The sequence below is a fragment of the Phascolarctos cinereus genome, unplaced genomic scaffold, assembly GCF_003287225.1.
Source record: "Phascolarctos cinereus isolate Bilbo 61053 unplaced genomic scaffold, phaCin_HiC Scaffold_3;HRSCAF=262, whole genome shotgun sequence".
Taxonomy (NCBI): domain Eukaryota; kingdom Metazoa; phylum Chordata; class Mammalia; order Diprotodontia; family Phascolarctidae; genus Phascolarctos; species Phascolarctos cinereus.
In genome coordinates, this window is record NW_027555736.1 from 187,010,504 (window position 1) to 187,037,434 (window position 26,931).

Here is a 26,931-nt window from a genome sequence, read left to right on the forward strand (position 1 = left end):
AGGCCGAATCCCTAGACTCAGCTCTGTTCCCTCGGGCTAACAGAGCTCATCTCCTGGCTGGCTAGCTGGATCCTAGAGGGAGGAGCTCCAGATGGGAACTGAGGGAGATTGGCTGGGGACAGCATTACCGTAACCATTGGGAATTAGCATAATGTGGAGGAATGAGAACTGGCTCTTGAGTCAGAAGTCCAGAGTTCTAACCTTTTTTTTTTTTGAGGGAGGTGAGGCAATCGGAGTTAAGTGACTTGCCCAGGGTCACACAGCTAGTGAGTATTATGTGTCTGAGGCCAGATTTGAATTCCGGTCCTCTGACTCCAGGGCCGGTGCTCTATCCACTGCACCACCTCACTGCCCCCCAGCACTCTAACCTTGAGCAGGTCATAACCCCGGGCCTCAGTTTCCTTATCTGTAAAAGGAGGGTGATGGACCAAATGGTCTCGAGGTCCCTTCCAGCTCTTAGATCCCATAAATCATTTTATCTCTTAGGAACACGGGTTTAGAATTTCCTCAAGTATGGAGCCTTGACTGAATCTGAATCTGATGTGAATTCAGTCAAAGGGCTGCACTTGAGGACCTAGAGGGCCACATGTGGCCTTGAGGCCACAGGTTCCCTACCCTTGGTTTAGGTTCAGAAGGGATCTTAGAGGCTACCCTTATATTTTATAGATGAGGAAATTGAGGCAGAGAGCAGTTAAATGATTTGACCAGAGTCACACATCTAATAAGTGTGTGAGGCAAGATTTTAAGTTCTAGGTTTCCTGACACTGAGTCCACTAGTCTATAAAAATGAAAGGGTTGGACAAAATGATCCCTGTGGTTCCTTTAACTATAAAGTCTGGAATTCTATGTGCAAAGATGAAGACATGCACACAAACATGGACATACACATATAGACATATACAGATAGATCCTAGCCTCTCTTAGCTTTAGTTTCCTCATCTGGAAAATGGGACAATAATAACTGTAGCAATTATTTCATCCAGTTTTTGTGAGAATCAAATGAGGAGTATTGAAGTATTATATGATGTTATTAGAGATGCAAATGGCAACTATCTCCCCCCCACCTTTTTTTAAACAAGCCTCATTTCCTGGCAGAGCTCTGCAGAGAGGTTGTCTCCATCCCTAAGAAGCTTCCCACCTCCACCCTAGGTAAGGTAGGTACGTCCACTTTCTGGAAAAGGCTACAAGCCAAGTTCCCTCCTTTGGGGTCTGGTCTTTACCTTGACTTGCTTCTGGATCCGGAAGCTGAAGGTCTCATTCCAAATGGGGTGATTCGAATTGGAGACAATTTTGGTCTTAAATGTGGTGCCTGATGCTGTTGGCAGCTTCAGGACGACATACGGGTCAGCCTCACTTACTGCCACAAAGGGAGAGAAGCAGGATGTCAAGTTTCGCTGTTGTTCAGTCGTTTTCAGTCATGTCCAACTCTTTATGACCTCATTTAGGGTTTTCTTGGCAAAGATACTGAAGGAGTCCATGAATACATGAATGGAGTCCATGACTCCATTTGGGATTTTCTTGGCAAAAATATTGGAATGGTTTTCCGTTTCCTTCTCCAGCTCATTTTACAGATGAGGAAACTGAAGCAAACAGGGTTCAGTGACTTGCCCAGGGTCACACAACTGTTAAGTGTCTGAGGCCAGATTTGAACTCAGGAAGATGAGTTTTCCTGACTCCAGGCCCACCATTCTACCCACTGCACCACCTAGCTGCCCCTACTGCACCCCTATCCTATTGACCTGAGGGCAGCCCTTCCCCAGGTTCCATTTTAAGATTCCATTACTTATCAGTCAGTGATTATTATCTCACTAGACTGGGAGCTTCCTTCAATCAGGGGCCTCAACTTTGTATCTTCTCTTTCCCTAGCAAAATGGAGGCGATGTTGTAGAGTGGGAAAGTGTGATGGATTTGGGTTCAGAGGATCAGAGGTCAAACCCTGACTATTCTTTAATGACCTGGGACAAGTCACTTCAAGTCTCTGAGTCTCACTTTCCTTATCTGTAAAATGAGGGTGTGGACTAGAGGAGCCCGAGGTCCCTTCTGGTTTTGATCCCATGATCCCAAGACCCAGCACTTAATAGATTGTTTGCTGAATGAATAAGTTACGATTTTATTGGGATGCCTACTGTTCTTTGGAGAGTCTAGTGTTACTGCGAAGCTTCATCGCGGCCTAGAAATGAGACTGGCTTCCCAAAGGCTGTCTCAGAAGAGGGAAAATGCTGCCAACCATCGTGGCCTAGAAATGAGACTGGCTTCCCAAAGGCTGTCTCAGAAGAGAGAAAATGCTGCCAGCCATTTGGGGAGGCTTGGAGCACATGTTCCACAACAGCTTGTACCTGCTGTCTGACCCCCAGCTTGGGAAAGAGCAGAGAAATGCATCGCCAGACTGGCTCAGGCAGAGGAATTTTTTCACTGGCAGTGCCCCACAAAGACTGTCTGCTGAGACAAAGAAGGATCACCACTTGAATCAATGGAGGGGGCATATGTACTGGTGAAATCACAGATCCTCGAAGTACCCTAGACGCACGCTTGTCCCTAAAGGGAGAAGCAAATGCACCTCCCTCCTGCCATGGAAGAAGTGGTGGACTATGGGTGTGGAATACTGTATGCATTGCCCAATTCAGCTGGCGTGTTGGTTAGTCTGGCTGAACCAATTTTTTCCCCCTTCTCTTATTGTTAATGTGGGTTCCTTGAGGGCAGGGCACATGTTTCTGTCTTTCTTTGCAATCTCCACCTCCACCCCCATACTTAGCACAGGGCCTGGAATATATCACTGCTGCTCAGTCATGTCTGACTCTTAATGAACCTATTTGGGGTTTTCTTGGCAAAGATCCTGGAGGGCTTTGCCATTTCCTTCTCCAGCTCATTTTACAGATGAGGAACTGGGGAAATGGGGGTTAAGTGACTTGCCCAGGGTCACACAGCTACTAAGTGTCTGAGTCCAGATCTGAGCTATGGTCCTCCTGATTCCAAGCCAGCGCTCCATCCGCTGCACCATCTAGCTGCCCCTATGCCTGGCATGTAGTAGGCTCTTAACAAATGCTTGTTGACCAACAGCAGGTGGCTTTCTGGGTAGGGGAGGAAAGAGACATGTAGTCAAAAATGAAGGTGATAGACAAGAGACAACAGTAAAAATTAACGAAAATTAATTGTATCTGAAGGGCAAAAAATAACACAGGGTCAACCCAGAGATACCCTGCTAGATCCTTTCCATGAATTGTGGGCAGATAAGACTAGAGTATGACTATGCCTCCTTGAGATCCAAAAGATGGGCTACTCACGCAGGTCCGTCTGGAACAAGTTTCTGGCTTCCAGGATCTTCACAGAGAGCTGGCAGCAGGGAAAGGCTTCCCCCTGAAAGGAAGCAACGTAAACAAGTCTCCCGATCACGACCTTCAAAGCCAAGCCAAGAAATCAGCAAAGCTCGCCGGGAGGCGCTCTGCTCCCCGCCTAGCCCTCATGCGTGCAGAATTGTTACAGCCGCTTCGAGAGATCTCCTGAGACTTCCATCTCCAGGCCTCTAAGGTAGCTTGGTGGGTTGAGTGCTGGACCCGAGTCCTAATATGACTTCACATGCTTACAAACAATGTGACCCTAGGCAAGTCACTTAACCTCAAGCTTCCTCAACTGTAAAATGAGAGTCCTAAAAACTAGTGGTGATGAGAACTCAGGTCAAGAAGCTAGGGAGAGCATTGTAGTAAGCACTGGTAGTTAGTATGGTGAAGAGGAATGAGCTTTGGCTCTGGAAGCAGAGACCCTGAGCTCTAACCTTGGCCAGGTCGTAACCCTGGGCCTCAGTTTCTTCATCTGTAAAATGAGGACTAAATGTTTCTGAGGTCCATTTCATCTCTTAGATATTTGACCCCACAAGTCCCTTTGTTTCTGAAGGGCATGGTTTAGAGATGGAGAGGATAAAAGAGGTGATCAAATCCCACCCCCTTCCTGAATTTTCTCAGACCTTCTGCCATGCCTGGAAAGCTCCCCCTCCTCAACTGAGTCTACTGACTTCCCTGGGTCCTTTTAAATCCCATCTACAATCCTATCTTTTTTTACAGAAGGCCTTTCCTAACCCCTCTTAATTCCAGTGCCTTCCCTCTGTTAATTATTCCCTATTTACCCTGTATATAGCTTGTTTTCCATATATTTGTTTGCATCTTGTCTCCCCCTCCCCCTATTAGATGGTAAGCTGCTTGAGGGCAAGAACTGTCTTTTGACTGGTTTTGAATCCCTGCCACTTAGCACAGGACCTGATAACATAGCAGGCACGTAAATGTTTTGGGCCCCTGGATAGAACGTTGGGCCTAGAGTTAGGAAGACCTGATTCCAAATCTGTCCTCAGACATTTACCGGCTCTGGGACCCCTGGGCAAGTCACTTAACCCCATTTGCCTCTGTTTCCTGAGCTAGAGAAGGAAATGGCAAGCCACCCCAGTATCTCTGCCAAGAACACCCCATATGGTGTCACAAAGAGTCGGACACGACTGAATGATTGAAAGGAAAGATGTAACGCTTTAAGATTTGCAAAGCATTTTACATGCCACCTGATTTGATCTTCACAGACACCTTGTGGGGCAGGTGCAATTATCATCCCCAACTTAGCAATGAGGAAACTCGAGGCTAGGAGAAAAGTTAAGTGACTTGCCCAGGGTCACACAGCTAGGAGATATCTGAGGTAGGCCTTAAATTCAGGTCTGGCAATCTGTCCACTATGCCACCTAACTGCCTAATACACTCTCTTATCACTTTCCATCAGCCATCATTGGTTTTCTCTCTATACTCAGACACTCAGACCTACTGAAGTCACCCCCTTGTGTGTTACATCCTCATTAACCTGAATTCTAAATGTGTCAGCCTTTCTCCCCACCTACCACTACCCTCCTTCCCCCTCAGAGAACCATGCCCAGACAAGACCGGTCATTGTCCCAGCACAAGCCATACACCCTGCAGCTATTGCTGTCTCCACCCTCCTCTGCCCATGTTGCACTTCCTATTGCAAGGACGACAGAAGAGACTCCCAGTGTGGCTCATGGATCAATACCCAGGAGAGCCTCTGGCTGGTGAGAGCAGGAACATGTGTTCCCTGGGAGTGTCCCTGCCAGCTTTCTGCTCCATTAGGGTGGTCACGAGAACACACTAATTAGGTAGGTTCCTTCCTCAATTTGTGGTGATTAATGATCCAAAAAGACACTGAGCAACATTGCCCATTAATGAGCCCTCAACCAAAAGTGGTAACTGACCCAGCTTTCTTGGTTTCAAAAAATACTGAATTTGATCCCCTCCCAGCCTCGCAGATTCTCAAGGCCAAGCTCATCAGGAAGAAGTTGGTTCCATGGGAATACATTAGGGAAAATGAGGTCAAAACCCTGCCCCAGTGTAGAACTTGGTCAGAGGTGCTGACCACACTTAGGGTGCCAGCCTTGGGCAAGGACAGGAGAAGGACAGGATCAGAGATGCTCAATCCCATTTAGAGAAGAGACAATGTGGCAAGATGATGGATAAGGTCAGGAATACCCAGGTTCACTTGGGGAGAAGGGACATTCGGAGAGCTGCTACTCAGCAGAGATAGTCTGATGCTGCTATATAAGGTTCTGCTGCTCCCTCTCCTGCTGGATGGCCAACTGCCCCTCTAGGAATGCTGGCGTCCCCTCTTGGTGCCATTTCCTAACTCACCAATCTCCACATAGCAGGTTGGGGCTGTTCGACTCTGATAAGCTTTCTTGGTTCTCCATTTCTGCTCTGCCTCAGAAGGCTGTCATTTCCTTGGAAAGATTTTTTTCTTTTTTTTTTTCTTTTTTTGGGGGGAGGGGTGAGGGATTAGGCAATGGGGTTAAGTGACTTGCCCAGGGTCACACAGCTAGTAAGTGTTATGTGTCTGAGACCAGACTTGAACTCAGGTCCTCCTGAATCCAGGGCCTGTGCTCTATCCACTGCACCACCTAGCTGCCCCGGAAAGATTTTTTTTTTTTAAGTGAAACCCCAGTTGTCCAAATTTAGCATCAGACACTTGGTCTCCCCAGCATTCCCCCAGCCCTAGGGATTTAACAACCAGACCAGGACTTTGCCTCTGTAACAACTCCTTGTTCTTCTGTTTTTGTTGTTCAGTTGTTTCAGACTCTTTGTGACCCCATTTGGAGTTTTCTTGGAAAAGATAGTGGAGTGGTTTGCTATTTCCTTCTCCAGCTCATAACACAGATGAGGAAATTGAGACAAACAGCATTAAGTGACTTGCCCAAGATCACACAGCTAGTAAGTATCTGAGGCCAGATTTGAACTTAGGCTTTACTGACTCCAGGCCTGTCAGTCTATCCACTGCACCACCTAGCTGCCCAGCTATTATTTTTTCATCTCTGGGGTTCTAATAAACGGCTGTGAGCCAAACTGCTTTATTTCCATAGCCTAGTCCCCTCAATTGAGATGATCCTCACTTAACTAAACTGTTGGGTGAATCAATGGTGGACCATTGATACCGACTTCCATGAGGCTTTCCTATGAGAAGTCCACTGACTCAGCTTTCTCCCTTGGTAATAAGAGCCAACATTTATGTAGCCTTGAAGGTTTCCAGAACACTTTAATACATTACCTCATTAGAGGTATTTTACATTTTACAAATGGGTTTGAAAAAGATTAAGTGCCTTAGGTGGCACAGGGCATAGAGTGCTGGGCCTGGAGTCAGGAACACACATCTTCATGAGTTCAAATCCAGCCTCAGACACTTACTAGCTGTGTGATCCTAGGCAAGTCACAACCCTGTTTGCTCAGTTTCTCATCTATAAAAATAAGCTGGAGAAAGCAATGGCAAATCACTCCAGTGTCTTTGCCAAGAAAGCCCCAGATAGGATCACGAAGAGTCAGATACGACTGAATAACAACAACAAAGTGGCTTGCCTCAGGTTGTATCATATCTGAGGACAGATTTTTAACTTGGGCCCGTGTGTCTAGACTAGCACTCTCTCCACTGTGCCACCTATAGCTCAGAGAGAGAAAGAGAGAGAGCCATACTACCCAGAATCCTGGCACACTGGCCACTTCACAATCTTGGGCTCTGTGAGAGGCTGGGCTTTATCACAGACAACTCAAAGGTTGACCCCTTTGTTCTCAGGTAAGTCTAAGAGACACTGAAGGCAAGAAAAGCCTGACTCCAAGCACAAAGAGAGGTTTGAGAGCCAGTGGGGTGGGAACCCTGGGGCCCATGATAATAACTGACATTTACTTTATGTTAAGGTTTGCAAAAGGTTTCCTTCCAAAATACTAAACTTAGGTGCCACCTCTTACATAAAGTCTTTCCTCTCCCCCAACCCCATGTCCTCCCTCCCACCCCCACCCCCATGATATTTGCAAAGCCCTTAGGACAGTGCGTGGCTCATGGCAGGCACTTCATAAATGCTTGCTCCCCATTCTGTCCCCCCCAACTTTGTGCTTATTTATATGTACACATGTTGTTTCCTCTCTTTATGCCCCAGAGCCTAGTACAGTGCCTGGCACAAATAATAGGTGTTTAATAAATGCTTGTTAAAGGGGCAGCAAGGAGGCACAGTGGATAGAGTACCGGCCCTAGATTCAGGAAGACCTGAGTTCATCTCTGGCCTCAGACACACAACACTTACTAGATATGTGACCCTGGACAAGTCACTTAACCCCATTGCCTAGCCAAAACAAACAAACAAACAAATGGATGAATGAATAAATAAATAAATGAATGAATGAATGAATGAATGAATGAATGAATGAATAAGTAAGTAAGTAAATAAATAAATAAATGCTTGTTGATGGACCAGTTACATCCATTATTTAGGATCCCACAATCATAGATTTAGGGCTGGAAGACAAAGGCGGTTCCTCTGACCTCTTTCCACTATAACAGGGCTGCTTCCCCTTCATTAAGTCCTTATAACCACCCTGGTGAAGGAGGGACTACTGACATTATAATCTCCATTTCACAGAAAAGGAAACAGGCTCGGAAAGACTAACTAGTCATCCAGCTAATAAGTGTTAGAGGTGAGTTTTGAACTCAGATCTTCATGACTGCAGGTCCAGTATTCTGTCTACTCTATCCCACTGCCTCTTCCCAGCAAAGGGTTGAAACCCAGCTATATCTCTGCCTAAACCTACCTTGATTATCACCCTACCCCGCCTGGTCTCTCCAGGCACATTTGGATATTTGGGGAGGAGAGACCATAGATAGACCTATTGGTAAGCCATACCCTAATGAAGTGGGAAAGAAGAGATTGAACCCACTTTCTGGCCAAGTTGGGCAGAGCAGGCATTCTGTAAAATCCACCATAGAGCCAGTTCTGGGCTTCCCTCCCTGATTTTCCAGCTGTTCTTCTGGCTCCTGGGGTAGGATCCCATCATCCCATCCCAGCAGGAAGGAAGGAGTCAGATGAAATCACCAAGACACCTCAACTCACAGCAGGAACCAGTCTAGGGGCTAGGAAACATCTAAAGGAATTCATTGCGTAATTTCCCATAAATGCAACATTGTATATATGACAGTAGGTTAGTTCATTTAACTAAAAATATACCTTAGTAATCATAACAATATAGAACCCAACCGAAACCTTCAAGAAGTCTTACAGGTCTGAAAATGTTTCCCCTGGTAGCCACTGGAATGTCAATGGATCTGGGCTTTCTGGCTCTGCAACTCCCTTTACGTCTTGGTTCTTAATCTTGCTTAACACGCAAGCTTTCCTTGAGAATCCAGTTGTAGAGTCCAACACAAGACTGTGCTGGAATCATAAGACCTGGGTTCAAATCCTGCCTCAGATACTTACTCACCGTGTGACCCTGGGCAAGTCACTCTACCTCCGTCTGCCTCAGTTTCTTCAACTGTAAAATGGGGATAACACTAGCACCTACCTAGCAGGGTTGTTGTGAGGATCAAATGAGATAAATTTGTAAAGTGCTTAGACCAGTGTCTGGCACATAGATGCTTGTTCCATTCCCCTTATAATGAAGAAAGTATGGAAATCTTAACCCACTGTAGAAATGTGAATATTTGCTGTCCTTGTTTTTGACTAGACCTGGGATTTTGTTGAGAAGTCTAGGGAAGGAACTCTCTCTACCAATGCAATGGCACGGCTCTGTAATTTATAGTCTTATATGGTTCCCTAGAGCACTGAGTAGGGCAGCTAGGTGGCCCTGTGGATAGTGCACCAGGCCTGGAATCAGGAAGGCTCCTCGTCCTGAGTTCAGTCCTGGCCTCGGATACTAGCTGTGTGACCCTGGGCAAGTCACTTAATCCTGTTTGCCTCAGTTTCCTCATCTGTAAAATGAGCAGGAGAAGGAAAATGGCAAACCACTCCAGTATCTCTGCAAGAAAACCCCCAATGGGGACATGAAGAGTTGGACACAACCGAAAAATGACAACAGCCAGAATAAAGAGTATTGAGTGATTCATCAGCTTGCCGAGGGTCTTACACAGCATTACGTATCCAAGACAGGACTTGATCCAAGTTTTCCAGTTTCCAAGACCAGCTCGCCACGATTCTAGTACAGCTGCTCTTAATCCTAGGGCCAGTATAGTTGGAGAGCAGCATGGCACCATAGAAAGAAGGCTGACTTTATAGTCCCAGGTTCTGGGTTCAAACCCCCAGTTCTTCCATTTACTACCTGTTTTATGTTAGACAATTCACTTAATTTCTCTGGGCCTCCATTTCCTTATATCTAAAATGAGGGATGGGGGAGAGACAGTTGAACTAAAATAATAGCATATATGACTACAGACACATATATCCTATATAGCATATACTGTGTAGTATATATACAACTATTATATAGAATACATGCTATATATATAATACTATGTAGTATATGTACTAAGTATATATAATAAAGTATAGCATATAGTATATATATATATATATAAAATATAGTATAGTATATACTATAGCATATAATATGTATTTGCCATATATTATCTATGGTATATATTAGTAGTATACATACTTAGTAGTATATATATTATGCAGTATTACATAATATATATTATATAGTATATATTATAGATGCTATAAAAAGTATTTATCTTTAAAGTGTGCAAAGCAGTTTCTCTTTTGATCCTCACAATAACCTGGTTAAGTAGCAGATCCTGTTATTATCCTCATTTTACAGATGAGAAAACTGAGGGAGAGAAAGTGACTTGTTCAGGGTCACCCAGTTAGGAAATGCCTCAGGCAGGATTCAAACTCAAATTGTCCTGACTCCAGGTCCGACACTCTATCTGCTGTGCCGCCTAAGCTGCCCAGGGGCCTCCAAGGACCCTCCCAGCTCCAAGCCTAGGATCCTGTGAGAGGCCAGCTTCGTTAAGGAACAATTGGTTGAGCAAATATCTCTTGAGCAACTGCCATATGCGGTCACTTTTGCTAACTTCTGTGTGAACAGGAAGTAGGAGACACGATCCTGGCTTTCAAGAAGCTCATACTCTGGGCTGAGCCTCGCGCTCCAACCACGACAGGAGCAGACCCAAGAGCAGGCAGGGAAAGGAAACGGGGAATGGAGGCCTGTTGTTCCAAGACTGTGGTGCCTGGCAGATGAGAAACAGCTGAGAGGGAAGGCGGAGAAGCTGGAGGCAGAAAGACCTGAGCTCAAATTCCACCTCAAGATACTTACTAGCTATGTGACCCTGGGCAAGCTCCTTAACCTTTACCTACCTCAGTTTCCTCAGCTATAAAATGGGGTTAATAATAACGTTGTGTAGTCACGTCCGACGCTTTGTGGACCATACTGCGCTAGTAATGTCCATGGGGTTTTCTTGGCAAAGACACTGGAGTGGTTTTTTTTTTTCTTCTCCAGTTGATTAAGGCAAACAGAGATTAAGTCATTTGCCTAGGGTCACTTAATGAGATAAAGATTGAAGAGGCAAACAGCCACTTTACTGTCCCTATGGCCAATCTGAAATGTGGGACCTTCTTCCACGATGGTAATGATGGTCATCGAGGGCCTGAGGCCGGGAAAACTCTGCTTTTGCTCAGCTTTCTGTGGACAGGATGAGCCAGGCCTGTAGAGGCTATCTAAGGGTGACTCTTCGTGACTCCGTTTGGGGTTTTCTTGGCAAAGATGCTGGAATGGTTTGCCACTTCCTTCTCTAGCTCATGTTGAAGATAAAGAAACAGGGTTAAGTGACTTGTCCAGGGTCTCACAGCTAGTAAGTGTCTGAGGCTAGATCTGAATTCAGAAAGATTAGTCTTCCTGACTCCAGGCGCAGAACTCTATCTACTATGCCACCTAGCTTCCCCCAAATCACCTCTTTACAGCTGGGAAAATTGAGGCAAACAGAGGTTAAGTGACTTGCCCAGGGTCACACAGCTAATAAGTAGCTGAACTCAGATCTTCCCGATTGCAGGTCCACCCCTCTATCCACTACACCACCTAGCTGCCCCAGTAATGGAAGCATCTGCCTCCCAGGACTGTTCTAAAAATCAAATGAGAGAATATTTGTAAAGCATTTTGCAAACCTTAAGACACTTTATAAATGCTAGCTGTTATTTATTATATGTACCCCCAGTTCAAGGAGCCTTTAGAGACTGGGAATGGAGTGAGGTTAGAAACATGCAATGAAGGGAGGTGGGTCGGTGTTGTCGTTCTGGGGCGGGGTAGGACATAGAGGGAGCCTCTGTGGCAGGAAGTCATGTTCATCATATCCCGAGGAGGCCACAACCTCCTCTTTCCTTTGCTTTTCTTCTGGAGTCTTGATTGGGGAATGGGTGCAATCAGGGCTCAGGCTCACCCCCATATGGATCGCTTAAAGTTCTAATGCTAGTGAACAATGCCACCTCCTGTCTCCCTAGTACAGAAGGACCCAGGCCAGGGCAGGATGGGTCCTAGGGGAACCTTATTGTAGTAGAACAAGCCTTGTTCTGAAGTCACAAGTCCTGAGTTCAAATCCTTTATTTGCCTCTGTGATCATAGGCAATCCACTTAACTTCTCTGGGCCTCAGTTTCCCCTCCTATAAAACATGAGGGTTTGACCAGATGTCTGAAGTTCTTTCCAGCTCTAACTCTGATTTCTTTTCTGAGAGAAAGGCCACACATCACAGGAAGAGATCCCCACTCACCTCCCTTTAGGGAATGTCCCTAAGACCCCCACTCTTCTCCTACCCAGGCAACCAAAACTTCTAGTGGACCCAGAATAGAGCAATTTGTCTGTAATGCGTTCAGTTCCACAGTCTCCATGGCTCCAAGGGCTCCAGAAACAGCCCAGAATTGAGGGATGAGACAGAATACACCATTATCAGTGACTTCATATAGAGGGTCATAGATCTTGAACTCTGAGGCTATCTAATGCAACACCCTCATTTTACAGATAAGGAAATTAAGACCCAGGATAGTTAGTGACTTACCCAAAGTCATACTGGTAATAAGTAAACATCAGAGACAAGACTTGAACCCAGGTCCTCTGATCCCTGAGTCAGTGCCGTTTCCTTCACACTGTGCCACCTAAGCTGACATTTGATTCTGATTGCCTGCCACCCTGCTCAGGGTTTGGGACATTCAGGGAGATGGCAGGGTTTTCCAATGAGGGAGTCAGACCTGATGTAATCACCATGGAGAATTATGGAGTCTTCTCCCTCCCTGATACTCCGGCTTCAGTTTCATTAATTACAGTGATAACTGACATTTACAACATGCTTTAAAGTCTGCAAAATGCCTTATACACATTTTCTTATTGGAGCCTCACGATGCCCTTGTAAGGTAGGTATGACAGGTATTATTACTATTATCCCTGTTTCACAAATAAGGAAAAAACTCAGATCGGTTGAGTGACTTGTCCCTAATTACCTTCCTGGTAAGTGTGAGAGTCAGGTCTCCCTGACTCCAAGGCTGGCACTCTGTCCACTCTCTATGCTAGGGTGATTAGCATGGAATGTCACATAGAATCCTACAATTCCTTGAGAGGCACACAGGGACCCATGGGCTACTGGCCTGTTCCCAGCTCTACTCCAATGGGAGAGGCTGACCTCCCATCCTGAGGCAAATCCTCCTGAATTTCTCCAGCAGGTAGGAGATATCTCAACATGAATATGACTGTCGAGCAAACTACAATGCAGAAGAAAAGCTACTGAGTAACTAATACCTAATATCTCTCCATCTCTGATTCTCTCATTTCTGTTTCTCTGGACATAATTCCTCCAGCAACTGTGACTGTATCCAAACCTGGCCAGAGAACAGTGGGTTCCACATCCCACATCTCCCCTCAGCACAGGCAAAGGCACATGGTCTGCTTTCTTCAGACAGCTGGAAATTCTCTCCAGTCTAAGCTGAGCCCAGACTTCCACAACCCACCCTGGGTCTGTCCATGAGCTCACGAGGCACTGTTACCTGGTGAGTATGGCAGGACAGTTCCTCAGACACCAGGCTCTCCATGGCATAACAATCCCTCTGGCTGAAAACACTCTTCGATCAGCTCCTGACAAGGACAGCTGCTCCCCAGGTGGGTGGCTTGCCGTGACAGTCTTAGCAGGGATGGTGCCTTTAATCTGACGGCCTCAGCGGATCCAAGAGTCCTATAAACAAATTTGGGGCTCCACCCTCTGGGTGACTCCCACATTTGAGAGCCTTTCCCCTTGCTTCACTACAAAGTACTGTTCATTTGCCTATACTTCAAGGTAGCACCCTAGGGCTCCAGGGTGGGGCATCACTTCCAAAGCCGAGCTGACAAGATAAATACATACAACCAGAAAACTGTCCACATTAGGCACCCTGGAAGGAGATGAGGAAAGCCACAAGCTAGGGTGAACTGGAAGGCAAGGATCACTGTGGTACCAACCTCTGAAGCAACCTTCTAAACTGAGGCGCTTGATGTGAGCCACTCTGGGCATCTCTGTGCTGTAGATCTCAGTGGGAAGATCTGAAATCATGATAGCCCTCAGACCAGCTGAGAACATGGAGACATTGGCTCTTTTACCCAACTAGTGGCCAAGTGGGTAGTTAGCCCTTGTCGTGAGCTTGGTGAGCCAAAGGTAGAGTAATTCTTTATCGTTCTAACTCTACTGTTCTCTTGGGTTGGGATTGGACCAATCTATATTGGAACTCACCCAGGGCAACAGTTCCCATTAGCTGTGGTCCAGAGGATCTGGACCAATCCTAAATGAATCCAGAGTTCTCAGGAGTCCTGTTGAATAGTGACCCAATGGTTCCCAATAGGAACCATTGTCATTCTGACACTGCCAAAGGAAGTAACTATCTGAAAAATGCTCTAAATCGTTATTGGTTAGAGAAATGTAAATTAAAATAACTCTGAGGTACCATCTCACACCTATCAGATTGACCAATATGATGGAAAATGAAAAAGACAAATGTTGGTGGGGATGCAGAAAAATTGGGACACTAATGCACTGCTGGTAGAGTTGTGAACTGATCTAATTATTCTGGAGAACAGTTTGGAACTCTGCCCAAAGGTCTATAAAACCATGCATACCCTTTGACCCAGCAATACCACTACTAGGTATGAATCTCAAAGGAAAAGGATACATACGTACAAAAATATTTATGGCAGTGCTTTTCATGGTGGCAAAGAATTGGAAATTGAGGGGATGCCCATCAATTGGGGAATGGCTGAGCAAGTTGCAGTATATGATTGTGATGAAATCCTCTTGTGCTATAAAAAATGACAAGCAGGATGCTTTCAGAGAAACCTGGAAAGACTTATATGAACTGATGCAAAGTGAAATGAGCAGAACCAGAACAGTGTATACAGTAACAGCAAATTGTACTGAGATAACTGGGAATGACTTAGCTATTCTCAGCAATACAATGATCCAAGACAATTACGAAGGACTTGAGATAAAAAATGCTATCCACCTCCAGAGAAAGAATTGATGGAGTCTGAACACATATCGAAACATGCTTGTTTTTAAACTTCCTTTATTTTTGTTGATTATTTTTTTTTGATCTGTGTTTTCTTTCACAAAATGACTAATACGGAAATATGTTTTGCATGACTGCACATGTATAACCTGTATCAAATTGCTTGCCTTCTCAAGAAGAAGGGAAGAGAGGAAGGAGGAGAGAAAATTTGGAATTCAAAATTTTAAAGAACAAATGTTAAAAATTGTTTTACATGTAATTGGAAAAATAAAATGTTTAAATTGAAAAAAATAAAAACAAACCACACATGTAAAAAATTGTTTTTAAAAGGAAGTAACTATCTGCTTAATTCCAAAATTTCCTTATAAAGAAATGGCTTTTCTTAGACCTTGTTTATTTTGCATGTATGATAATGGTCAGTCAAAATCATTTATTAAGCAGGTATAGCCTATGTGCTAAGCACTGTGCTAAGTGCTGGAGATACAAAGAAAGGCAAAATTTATTCCCTGCTCTAAAGAAATTCACAGTGTAATGGGGGAGACAACTTGCAAACAGCCATGTACAAACAAGATATATTTAGGATCAATTGGAGACAATGTGAAAGGGAAGGCACTAAAATTAAGGAAGGCTGGGAAAGGCTTCTTGCAAAAGGCAAGACCTGAGCTGAGATTTGAAGGAAGCCAGGAAACCTGAGAAGCAGAGATGAAGAAGGAGATGGTTCCAGGCATGGACTACAGAGAACAAAAATGTTCAGTAAGGAGATAGTCGTGTTTGAGAAACAAGAAGGCCGGTGTTACAGAACCAGACTAAAAAGGAGGATGTAAGGTGTAAGAAGACTGGAAAGGTAGGAAGGGGCCAGGTTATGAAGGGCTCGAAGAGCCAAACAAAGGGTTTTATATTTGGAACTGAAGGTGATAGAAACCATAATCTGTTTAATTTTTCTCTTGCCCTAGACTACTGAGAAACTGCTCCATTAATACGGAGAAAAAATGAGATCAAAACTTAGCAATCTGTGCCTATTCTCACACATGGAAAAGTGCTCTAATATGTTGACATTAAATCTTTTGGTAGTTATCCTGGGGGCCCCACTTTTGTTGAATGCAAATATTTAGCTTGAAAAGGATAAGTCTATGATCAGTCCAGCACTCTGTGACACACCCTGCCTTCATTACTCTCACATTCTGTCTGTCTCTTCTCCTCACAAGGATATAGTCTAGTAAATGCCAATGTTTGCTGTGAGAGTGCATTCACAAAGTTTTATTCCATTTAGGTAAACAGAAAATAGTGTTGGCTATGAGAAGGTCATGAGTTGCACAAGTTTTCAGTATTAAGTAACCATTGCTATTGCTGTTTCCAACTCCATTCCTCCCAAGGACTCCTTGCCACGTCTGACAATCTGCACCTACTCTGGCATTAAAGTCGGTTAGAATTACAAACTCGTCCTCTTTTGGCACATTGATGATAAGGGTCTCCAGGTCATCGTAAATTTTTTTTTTTTACTTCGTCAGAGCTCATCATGGTGGGAGCATATGCGCTGAGGATGGCGGCGTGGCATTTTTCCCGTAAGTGGCAATCACAGTGCCACGAGCCTGTCGTTCACTCCTTTTGGAAAATATACAAGCTTGTTGCCTAGATTGTTTTGGTTGTGAAGCCTACGCCAGCTTCACAGTGTTCTGCATCACTTTGGCCACTCCAGAAAAACCTGCATCCAGCTCTGACTTCAATAAGCTGGCCTTTGTTTGCCAGCCTAGTTTCACTCACAGCTGCTATTTGGATGTGATACCCGATGAGTTCTCTCACAACGAGAGCTATTCATCTTTCCAGTCTACTGGATTTCTTATTATCCACACACATGCATGCATTCCATGTACCAATGGAGAGTGGAATCATCTTCACGAAAGTTTTTGTATTTTTGTGTGTGTTTCATCCATAGGGCAGGATCCCCATCTGATTCAGTAAGCAGGCCAGGGTTGGGTGAAGCAGACAATTTTCAGGGCACTTTTCTAGCCCCTTCCTCGTGCCAGGAGGCAAGCAATGCAGTGTTTGAAAAAGGCCGCTCACACACCAAGGGGGCTGCTGAATCCCACTGCTGCTTCAGTCCAGTGAGAAGGCAGCTCTATGACCTGGGCTGCCTGTGTGCAAGGTTGTGACTGCAGCTCCCATCGTGCTCAGACCTGCTGCTTTGTCACTTTCTTGTCACCACAGGACTTTGAGGTAGGTAAAAATGGTAAAATGGTATGGGTGATGTCTTTTAACTCACGCACAAATTGGATGTAAGTGAGGCAGAATTGCACGAAGTCATCAGCCTCATTCCCCCTTGCAGAGTCACCAGAGTCCAATGGCAAGACAAAAGTCAAGGTGACTGGCGATGACCTGGGTTGCAGTAGATCACCTCGGCATCTTCCATGCCTGACCAAGTATCTCAGAGCCTGCTTCAGCTGCCTTCGTGGCCTTTGGAATAAATTGCTTACATCTACCCATTCTGCCAGGGTAAGTCTTCATGTGCTTGGTATAAACACCCCAGTAACTCACTGACAGACCTGTGGGCTATGGGGCAACCTCAACCTGATTTAGCCCATCTGCTGAGATGGTTTTACCAAGGTGTGGCTGCTACAAAGGCTACAGATTCTTGGAGCCAAGGTAAGAGTTGAGTGCCAGGTGGATGCCAAAGGTGAATGAGCAGCCCTGAAAAGGGCTCAGCAAGCCCTCATCCCAAAGGTTCTAGCTCTAGTTCTACACTCCAGTAGCTATGTACCAAAGCTACCAACATCTCGCTTTGCTCCATTTATTTTATTTTTGTTCCTGTTCTGGGTGTGCTTAAGAGACTAGTGAAAATTCCTTTCAACAAGCATTTATTAAGCAACTATCAGGTACAGAGAACTGTGTTAGGTAGTTAGGTAAGATGGGTCCCTGCCCTCAAGAAGCTTACAGTTTACATTAATACAGAGAAGGGTTCATGGAAGAGGTGCCATCTGAATTAGCGCGGATGGAAATTCCATAAGCAAAGAAGAGGGAAAAGATTCCAGGCATGGGACACAAGCTGAGCAAAGGCACAACATATATTTAGGGGCAGAAAATTGTCTAATTTGGTTGGAACACAGTGCACTTTGTTGTTTTTCAGGCGTTTCAGTGATGTCTGACTCTTTGTGAACTCATTTGAGGTTTTCTTGGCAAAGCCACTGGAGTGGTTTGCCATTTCCTTCTCCAGCTCATTTGACAGATGAGGAAACTGAGGCAAGTAGGGTTGAGTGACTTGCCCATAGTCATACAGCTAGTAAGTGTCTGAAGCCAGATTTTGACATAGGAAGATGAATCTTCCTTACTCCAGGCCCAGTACCCAGCACTGTGATGTGAGATAAGGCTTGAAGGCAAGGTGAAGGTGTATGACCCTGGGCAAGTCTAGAATTTGTCTCTCAAAGGTCACCCACGTCCTCTGGAAGGCTTCCTCCCCCAATTTTTAATTTCTTTGTGCCACATAACCATTACTGACCAATGCTCTCCCTTTGGATATTCTTTGCCTTTACTGATCCTCCCCATCTATAAATGACATTTTCTGCCTCAGACCTCGTAGGGCACTTAGTTTTGTGCTTTTCTACTAACAATAGACAAATAATAGCTAACATTTCTATTGCAACTTAAGGTTGGCCTGAGTTTTTTACAGATATTATTTCATTCGACCCTCACAACAACCTGAGGAGGTAGGTGTATTATTATCCCCATTTTACAGATGAGGAAATTGAGGCCCAGAGAGATGAAGTGACTTGCCCAGTGTCACATAGCTAGTGATCACCTAGGGCAGGATTTGAAGGCAGATCTCCCTGACTCCAAGTTCAGCACTCTGTCCACTGTGCCAAGGAGCTTGTTATAGTTAGCTTGGTACTTGTTTTATTTCATTACTAAACTGTAGGACAGAGAATATGCCTTATTGAAATCTTCTCTCTCTGCAAAGCGAAAGGGGTAGAACCAGGAGAACATTGTACACAGTAACGGCAATATTGTACGATGATCAACTGCGAATGACTTAGCTATTCTCGGCAGTACAATGATCCAAGACAACTCTGAAGGACTTATGATGAAAAATGCTGTCCATCTCCAGAGAAAGAACTGGTGGAGTCTGAACATAGATTGAAGCATACTATTTTTTACTTATTTTTCTTGGGATTTTTTGGGTGGGTCGATTTTCTTTTACAACCCAATGTGGAAATATGTTTTGTATGACTACACATGTATAACCTGTATCAAAATGCTTGCCTTCTCAATGAGAGAAAGAGGGAAAGAACTTGGAACTCAAAATTTTAAAAAATGAATGTTAAAAATTGTTTTTACATGTAATTGGGGAAAAATAAAAGACTAAATAAATTTTTAAAAAAGAAATTTTTATCTCTCCCTCGGTGTCTGACAAGCTCTTGGTTTCTTTATTTAATAGAGTGGGACAACAACCCCCATGACCCTCTCCCTAAGGGGGCTATTAACACAACAGGACAGACAAGGTGTGGGATTCCCATTCTTCTCTGACCCACCTGCTTCCCAGGAAAGATGCAAAAGTCCTGGGTACTACAATACTAAATTAATGACATGGTGAGAAGAACACTGACTCTGAAGTCAGAGAATTCTGGTTTAAATCTTGTCCTTGACACTTAATGACCAGGGTGATCTTCAGCCAGTCATTTAACCTCTGTTGGCCTCAGTTTCCTCATCTGTAAAATAAGAGGTGTGGACTAAAAGACTTCTAAGGCTCCTCTTAGCTCTAAATCAATGTTGCTATGACCCATTAGAGTTATAACAGAGAGTATTCTGTGAAGTCTGTCAGGAGCTGAGAGGTCACAACTCTTCATGACCCCATTTGGGGTTTTCTTGGCAGATAATGGACTGGTTTGCCATTTCCTTCTCCAGCTCATTTCAAAGATGAAGAAACTGAGACAAACAGGGTTAAATGACTAGCCCAAGGTCACACAGCTAGTAAGTGTCTGAGGCCAGATTTGAACTCAGGAAGAGGAGTCTTCCTGATTCCAGGCCTGGTGCACTATCCACTGGGTCACCTAACTGCCGTACTCAGATCATTTCATTTTACAGAGGAGGAGACTGAGACCCAGAGAATATAAGTGACTTGCCCAAGATTCTACTGGGCAAAAGCTGAGATCTGAACCTGAATCGCCTGACTCTAAATCCTGTGTTGTTTCATCTAGAGTCTCTACGACCAAGAAGCGTTTTAGCCAAGTGGTACAGTGGAGAGAGTGTTGTGCTTGGAGTCATGCAGACCTGAGTTCAAATCCAGCCTCAGACACGTACTGGCTCTGTGACCTTGGCCAAGTGATTTAACTTCTGTCTCAGTTTTCTTATCTATAAAATGGGAATAATAGCACCTACCTCCCAAGGTTATTGTAAGGATAAAATAAGATAACATTTCAAATGTGCTCTGCAAACCTTAAAACACTATGTAAGGGCTAGCTATATTATTATTAAGGGTATTAAGTATTTAAAAAGGTATTAAATAATTAAATAAGGTTTTAAAACAGTAAAAAAATTAGAAAAAGGTATTAAATAAGACTATTAAAATGACAAACACAAGGAATATTAAAATACAAACTTATACAAAAAGATTCAAAGAGGAAAGAGCAGAATTAGAACAATATGCACACAAAACCAACAGATTATCAGTAATAAGGCAGAAAAGAGATCAGAAAAGGACACAGTATCTAAGTTGTTATTAATACAATTTGGAGTTTAGTCTTTGCATTGGTGAGATGGTTATGTGTGCAAGAAGATGTTATTTGAAAATAAATAAATATCGGGTTAGCAGAAAACTTCTGGGCAGGTAGGAAACACCTGCACCTCAGCACTTTTTGCCAGCTACTTCATTAGCATCAAGGAAAAGATTTGCTGGATAACAATCTGCCATCTTACTGCTGACCACAGAAAAAAGTCCGGTCACTGCCCAGCTCTCTGAGCAGGGTCATAGAAGCAATCTGTCCTTTGACCTCGAGCTGCTTTTTGATGTATTTTTTTAAAGGTGCTGGACCTATGAAGGAGGATGCTATCCACCTCCAGAGAAAGAACTGACAAACAGAAACATATATAGTATGGTCTTACATATATGTATATGTGTGTATATATATTCATATGTGTATGTTTAGAGATATGTATGTAAATATGCACATATATATATTCACGTTTAATTGTAGTCTTCTCTAGGGCAGAGGGGAGGAAGGAGAAAAAATAAAATAAAATTTTAAAGCTCAGAGCAGAGAACAAAAGAAAACCTAGAAAGAAGCACAGAAAAGCTGGGTAGCTTTGAAAACAATATGTAGGGTTTATTACATAAGTTTTCATGAAATGGAAATTTATTGTTTTAGATTGAATCCTCTCATATTCTACTGAGTACATGTAAATGTTCTTTTTTTTCTTATTTTGTATTTAAGCTTAAAATGAATAAAAATCATTTTTAGAATAAGCCTCTTAGAGGCTTCTGATATAAAGAATAGGCAGCAAGTCCTTTTTCTTAGGCTCAAATAATAATAGCTAGCATTTACATAGCACTCTAAGGTTTGCAAAGGATTTTACAAATATGATCTCATTTGATCCTCACAACAATGCAGGGAGGTAGGTATTATTACTCCCCTCTTACAAATGAGGAAACTGAGGCAGGCAGAGGTTAAGTGACTTGTCCAGGAGCACAAAGCTATTTTAGGCAGAATTTGAACCCACGTCTTCCTGATCTCAAGGCCAGAATTCTATCCATTGCACCAAACTAAACCATCCAACTGCCTCAAATCTAGTCCTCAGTTTTATTTCCCTTGGTCAGAGGAATTAGGTAGTGCAAGTATTTGGGAATGATACAAATACTTGCACTATCTACTTCATATTCAGTCAAGAGAATTAAATAAGATAATGCAGTGAATGCCCTTGGCAAATCATAATTACCAGAAGCCTTTATAATGGCTTCATTTGCATATAGTTCTAGCATCACGGTATTTGAGAGCAAGCAGGAGCTTTAAAGATTATATGGCTCTAGCCCAAGGCCATTGTAGCTCCAGCAATTTTCTCCTAGTGCTTAGCACAGTGCCCGGCACACAGTGGGCACTTAATAAATGTTGAAATGATTGACTGGATGAAACCCAACATTGGTGGGAAGCCAAGATACAAAAAAGGCACATGATGAGAAAGGACAAGGTAATGGGACTTGGTTTCATGTATTCTAAACTATGGGTTTGGGTGAAATGTAATGGTTAGGGTAAGGTAAAGCTACCTGTCACTTTGGATTTTTATCTTTAATTTCTTCTTTTAAAAGAAACAGAAGGAGTTTAATTATAGCGCCTTTCCTCGGAGGATTATCTCCAATTTATCCTGTGTATATCTTGTTTGTATATAGTTGTTTGCATATTTGTCTCCTCCATTAGACTGTGAGCTGCCTAAGGGCAGAAATAGGGGAAAGTGGAATTCTGGGAAGATGGCAGAATAGGTCAGAAATTGGCCATAGGGGGTCTCCTAGGGCAGTAAGGTGGTGCAGTGGACAATGCCTTTCTTTACATCTGAAGCGCTTAGCACAGTCCTTGGCCCAGAGTATGTGCTTGATAAATGCTTGTTGCCTTGACTACCTTCCCACACACTGCCACCACTGGAGTCTGGATCCTCATCAGCCCTCACCTTCACTATCCTAAAAAGTGCCTACCTTGTCTCCTTGCTTCCAGTCTTTCTCCTTTCCAATCCATCCTTCACACACAGCTGCTAAGACAATCTCCCTAAAGTACACATATAACCTTGTCTCTCCTTTGTTCAAAAACTCTCTACTGCCTATTGGATAAAATGCAAATTCCTTAGCACCTAAGTGGTACAGTGATTAGGATGCTTGACTTCAAGTCAGGAAGACCTGAATTCAAATCCAACCTCAGACACTTCCTAACAGTATGATTCTAAGTAAGTCATTTAATCCCTCCCAGATTCAGTTTCTTCATCTGTAAAATGGGAATAACTACCACTCTTGCAGGGTTACTGTGAGAATCAAAAGAGCATTTTGCAAACTTTAAAGAACTATATAAATGAAAGCTATCATTTTTTCCACTTTGTATATGTTCCCTGCTATAGTCTTCTTCTGACATGGAGATGACCCTGAACTCTTCTGTTTTTTAAACTTTCAGCATATATATATATATATAAAATTTTTCCCCAATTACATGTTAAAATAATTTTTTAACATTGGTGTTTTTTTTTAAGTTTTGAGTTACAAATTCTATCCCTCCCTTCCTCCCTCTCCTCCTCCCCCTCCCTGAGATAGTAAGCAATCAGATATGGGTTATACATGTGCAATCATGTAAAGCATTTCCTTATTAGTCATTTTGTACAAGAAGACTCATTTAAAAAAAAAAAAAGAACAAAAGAAAGAAAGTGAAAAATAGTATACTTCAGTCTGTATTCAGACAGTATCAGTTGTTTCTCTGGAGGCAGATAGCATGCTGGATCACTAGTCTTCGGGGGATTGTCTTAGATCCTTGTATTGCTGAGAATAGCTAAGTTATTCACAGTTCTTCATTGTACAATATTGCTGTTACTGTGTACAATGTTCTCCTTGTTCTGCTCACTTCACTATGCATCAGTTTATGTAAGTCTTTCTAGATTTTTTCTAAAATCATCCTGCTTGTCATTTCTTATAGCACAATAATATTCTATCACAATAATATATACAGCTTGTTTAGCCATTCCCCAATTAATGAGCATCTCTTTGGTTTCCAATTCTTAACCACTACAAAAAGAACTGCTATACAATATACAGTGTACAAATAGGTCCTCTCCCCCCCTTTTTTGGATGTCTGTAGGATATAAACTTAGTAGCAGTATTACTGGATCAAAGGATAAGCACAGTTTTATAGCCCTTTGGGCATAGTTCCAAATTGCTCTCCAGAATGATTGGAGATGATCCTGCATTCTTGATGGCTATGTGTCAGAGTACAAAGACTTAGAGTAGATACTAAGTGATGGACAGGGTTACAATGTGCATGGGTAGAAGGAGCACCTGTTGATATAACCTTGAAGTATTGGAGAAGTCTCTTCATACATGTTATACCATTCTTTTTGGACCTTAAGCTCCTTGAGGGTAGTAACAGGTTAGCTTTCTAGGCTTCCACCTTACACATCACAGGTATTAATAAGTGTTTGTTGAATCAAGTTATTTACCAGCCAAAATCCTTGTAGAATTTCAAAAGGATGAGGATTAGAGAAAGAGTTAACAGGGTCAGCTGGGGAATGCCTAAAACAAACTATTGTACATGAATGTAATGGAATATTACTGTGCTGTAAGAAACATTGAATATGGAGAAGACTCATATGAATTGATGTGAAGTCAAGTAATAACCACCAGGAAAAAATATATACAGAATGACTAAGTCAATGTAAATCAAAACTGAAGGCTGTGTGATTATAATGACTAAGTCTAGCCCCAGAGAGGGCAACAGGGACTAGACCTGCTATTTCATTGTCCATATGGGAAAGGGGAATTCTGGGAAGATGACGGAATAGGTCAGAAATTGGCCATATGGGATCTCCTAGAGAACTGACCTTGGAATCAAAAAAGTTCATCTTCACAAGTTCCAATTTGATCTCAGACACTTACTAGCTGTGTGACCCTGGGCAAGTCGTTTAACCCTATAAAATGAGCTGGAGAAGAAAATGGCAAGCCATTCCAGTATTTTTGCCAAGAAAACCTTAAACGGGGTCACAAAGAGTGAGACACAACTGAACAAAAAAAAGGCATCTCCCAAAGTGGAAACTTAACCAATGAATGTCAGCACCTTCTTTGCAACCTATGGTCTTAGCTGCTTAGAGCACTCCCAGTCTAAGTGGTCATGAAGCTAATATGTATCAGAGGCAGAATTTGAATCTTGATCTTTCTCATTCCCAAGGCCAGCTCTCTATCCAGTATCTCACACAGTCAAAGAAGATTTGAGAACACACACTTCTATCCCTTCATTGAAGAGGTGGGAGGACTTTGGCTATGCAGCATTACATATATCATGAGACTCCATACTGGCAAGCTGAATAAGTCTGAGGATTCAGCGGGTGATTGATAGCTCAGCCTGTCTGGCTCCCCAGTGCCACCTGCTGCCTATATTTTGTTACAAGGTATAGTTATAATGGGAGTATTTTTTAAATGAAGATACAAGTAAAAGCTATTTAAAAAAAAAACATTTTAAAGCAAAAAAAAAAAACCTGATGGGGGATAGTGAGCAGTCCCCTACCTTATCCTCCAGTGACTCATCTGAAATCTGATCATGTTCGTATCTCAAAGCAAACTGACATCCATATGATGCAAACAAGAACATTGCCCAGGGCTCAGCTCAGGAAGTAGGATGTACTCATGCACACCTGCACATCCCTCCCTGCATCTGAGGAAACAGTTTTGGTCAGATGAGTCTCACTGGGTAGAAGTTAGGTTTCTCGGGTTCCCCCTCCCAACTCTGTCTTGCAAAACAAGGACAGCCTGGCTTTTTTTTTTTAATTTTGCCCTGGAGTAGGGGTGCAGTTCTGACAAATACTATAAGGAAGTAATTGACTAGAGCCTGGAAACAGGTCCAGGGCAGAGTCAGTGGGCCTGACTCAGCGTGATCCATAAGGGAGGGAAGGAAGCGCTGAGGCTCTAGGACTTCTCTCTTCCCCAATACCCACCCACCCTAGAGTTCCTGTTGATCTCTCTCTCAGCCATGCATACTTACAAGACAATCATCCCAGCAAATCTGAGACGATCCTGATTTCTTTACTGAGACTTCCTTTACCAGACTAGGTGTCCCAATTTGGGTCTCGGAAAATATAAGCATATTAATTATAGCTTAGTGTATCTCTAAGGAGCTAAGGAACAATTTCACCAGATTTCAGCATTCATCCCCACAGATGTCCCTTAATCCATTCTGTATTTGAACAGAGATATCCTACACAACATCCTTTCCCCTACACCATCCCCCACCCAAGTGGTTGGCTAAACTCTCAAAGACCTATGGTGAAAGGAAACCTACAACCTCCCAAAGGGTCCTCTTATGCTTTGGGGCAGCTCTAATTGTTAGGAATTTTTCCTTATATTGAATCTAAATGTGCCTTCCTGAAACTTCTACCCATTGGTTCTGCCTTCTTTTATATAATAATAACAATAATAATAATAGCTAGCATTTATATACTGCTTTAAGGATGATAAAGTGCTATATGTTATCTTATTCCTGGGAGGTATTATCTCCATTTTACAGATAAGGAAACTATGACATAAAGGTTAAGTGACTTGCCCAGGGTCACTCAGTAATCCTCTGACCTTCACAAACTTGAAGAAAGCTATTGTGGCTCTCTTCCCCACCTATGCCCCTTTTACCAAGTCTTCTTCAGGACAATAATTCCAATTTCATTCAACTGATCTTTCTCTGCCATGGTCCTTCCTTTTAGCCTCCCCAAATCAGGATCATAGATTTATTAGAGTTGGGAGGGGCCATGGGGATCATCAAGTCCAACACTTTACAAGTGAAGAAACTGAGGTTCCGAGAGGCTTAGTAACTTATTCAAAGTCATACCGGGAGAAAATCAACCCAGGACACGAACGCCAGGTCTCTTCCTGGTTTCTCTCATTCGAATGTCCTATGGCTTGTTAACATCATTGTTAAAATGTTGTACTCAGAATTGAACATGAATGTAGTCTGGTATCAGCTCCTTTGTTTTGGACATTATCTTCTCCACTAATAGCAGTTATGTCCCCACCAAGCTGTAGATTCAGTTCAACAGAGCTTTTTTTTGGGGGGGGGGCTGTGGGGAAGGTGAGGTAGAAGTAGAAATGAGACCTGAATAGCGCCAAGGCCCAGAAAAGATCACCTTATTCTCCTCCCATTCCAGAGCCTCATTCAGCCTCAATTCTACCAGCCCTTAGCACAGTGCCCAGCAGATAGTAGAAGCTTAATGCTTATTGATTGATTGATTTCCAGCATAGTCTCAGTTCATCTGAGTCTTTCTGTGTTTTGAAACCCTACTCATTGGGCCAATTGTTGTGAGGCAGTCCTCTGGCATAAGGGAACGGATAGAGGTCTCCTCTACTGACCGTTGCTTTCTACAGCTGGGTTCACAGTGCCCTACTCCTTCATGTAGCGCAGCTGTCAATAGGTTAAAC

General features: G+C 43.2%; 1 protein-coding gene across 1 annotated transcript in view; it reads right to left on the bottom strand.

The window, feature by feature from the left end:
* PLA2G4D (phospholipase A2 group IVD) overlaps positions 1-13,361 on the bottom strand; it is a 39,960-nt gene extending 26,599 nt beyond the window's left edge. Inside the window, exons 1-3 of the mRNA XM_078151643.1 lie at positions 13,317-13,361; positions 3,282-3,354; positions 1,221-1,357 (exon numbers count right to left, since the gene is read on the bottom strand). Of these exons, the coding sequence (XP_078007769.1) occupies positions 1,221-1,357; positions 3,282-3,354; positions 13,317-13,361 (255 nt within the window). The remainder of the gene's footprint in view (positions 1-1,220; positions 1,358-3,281; positions 3,355-13,316) is intronic.
* Positions 13,362-26,931: the final 13,570 nt, after the last annotated feature.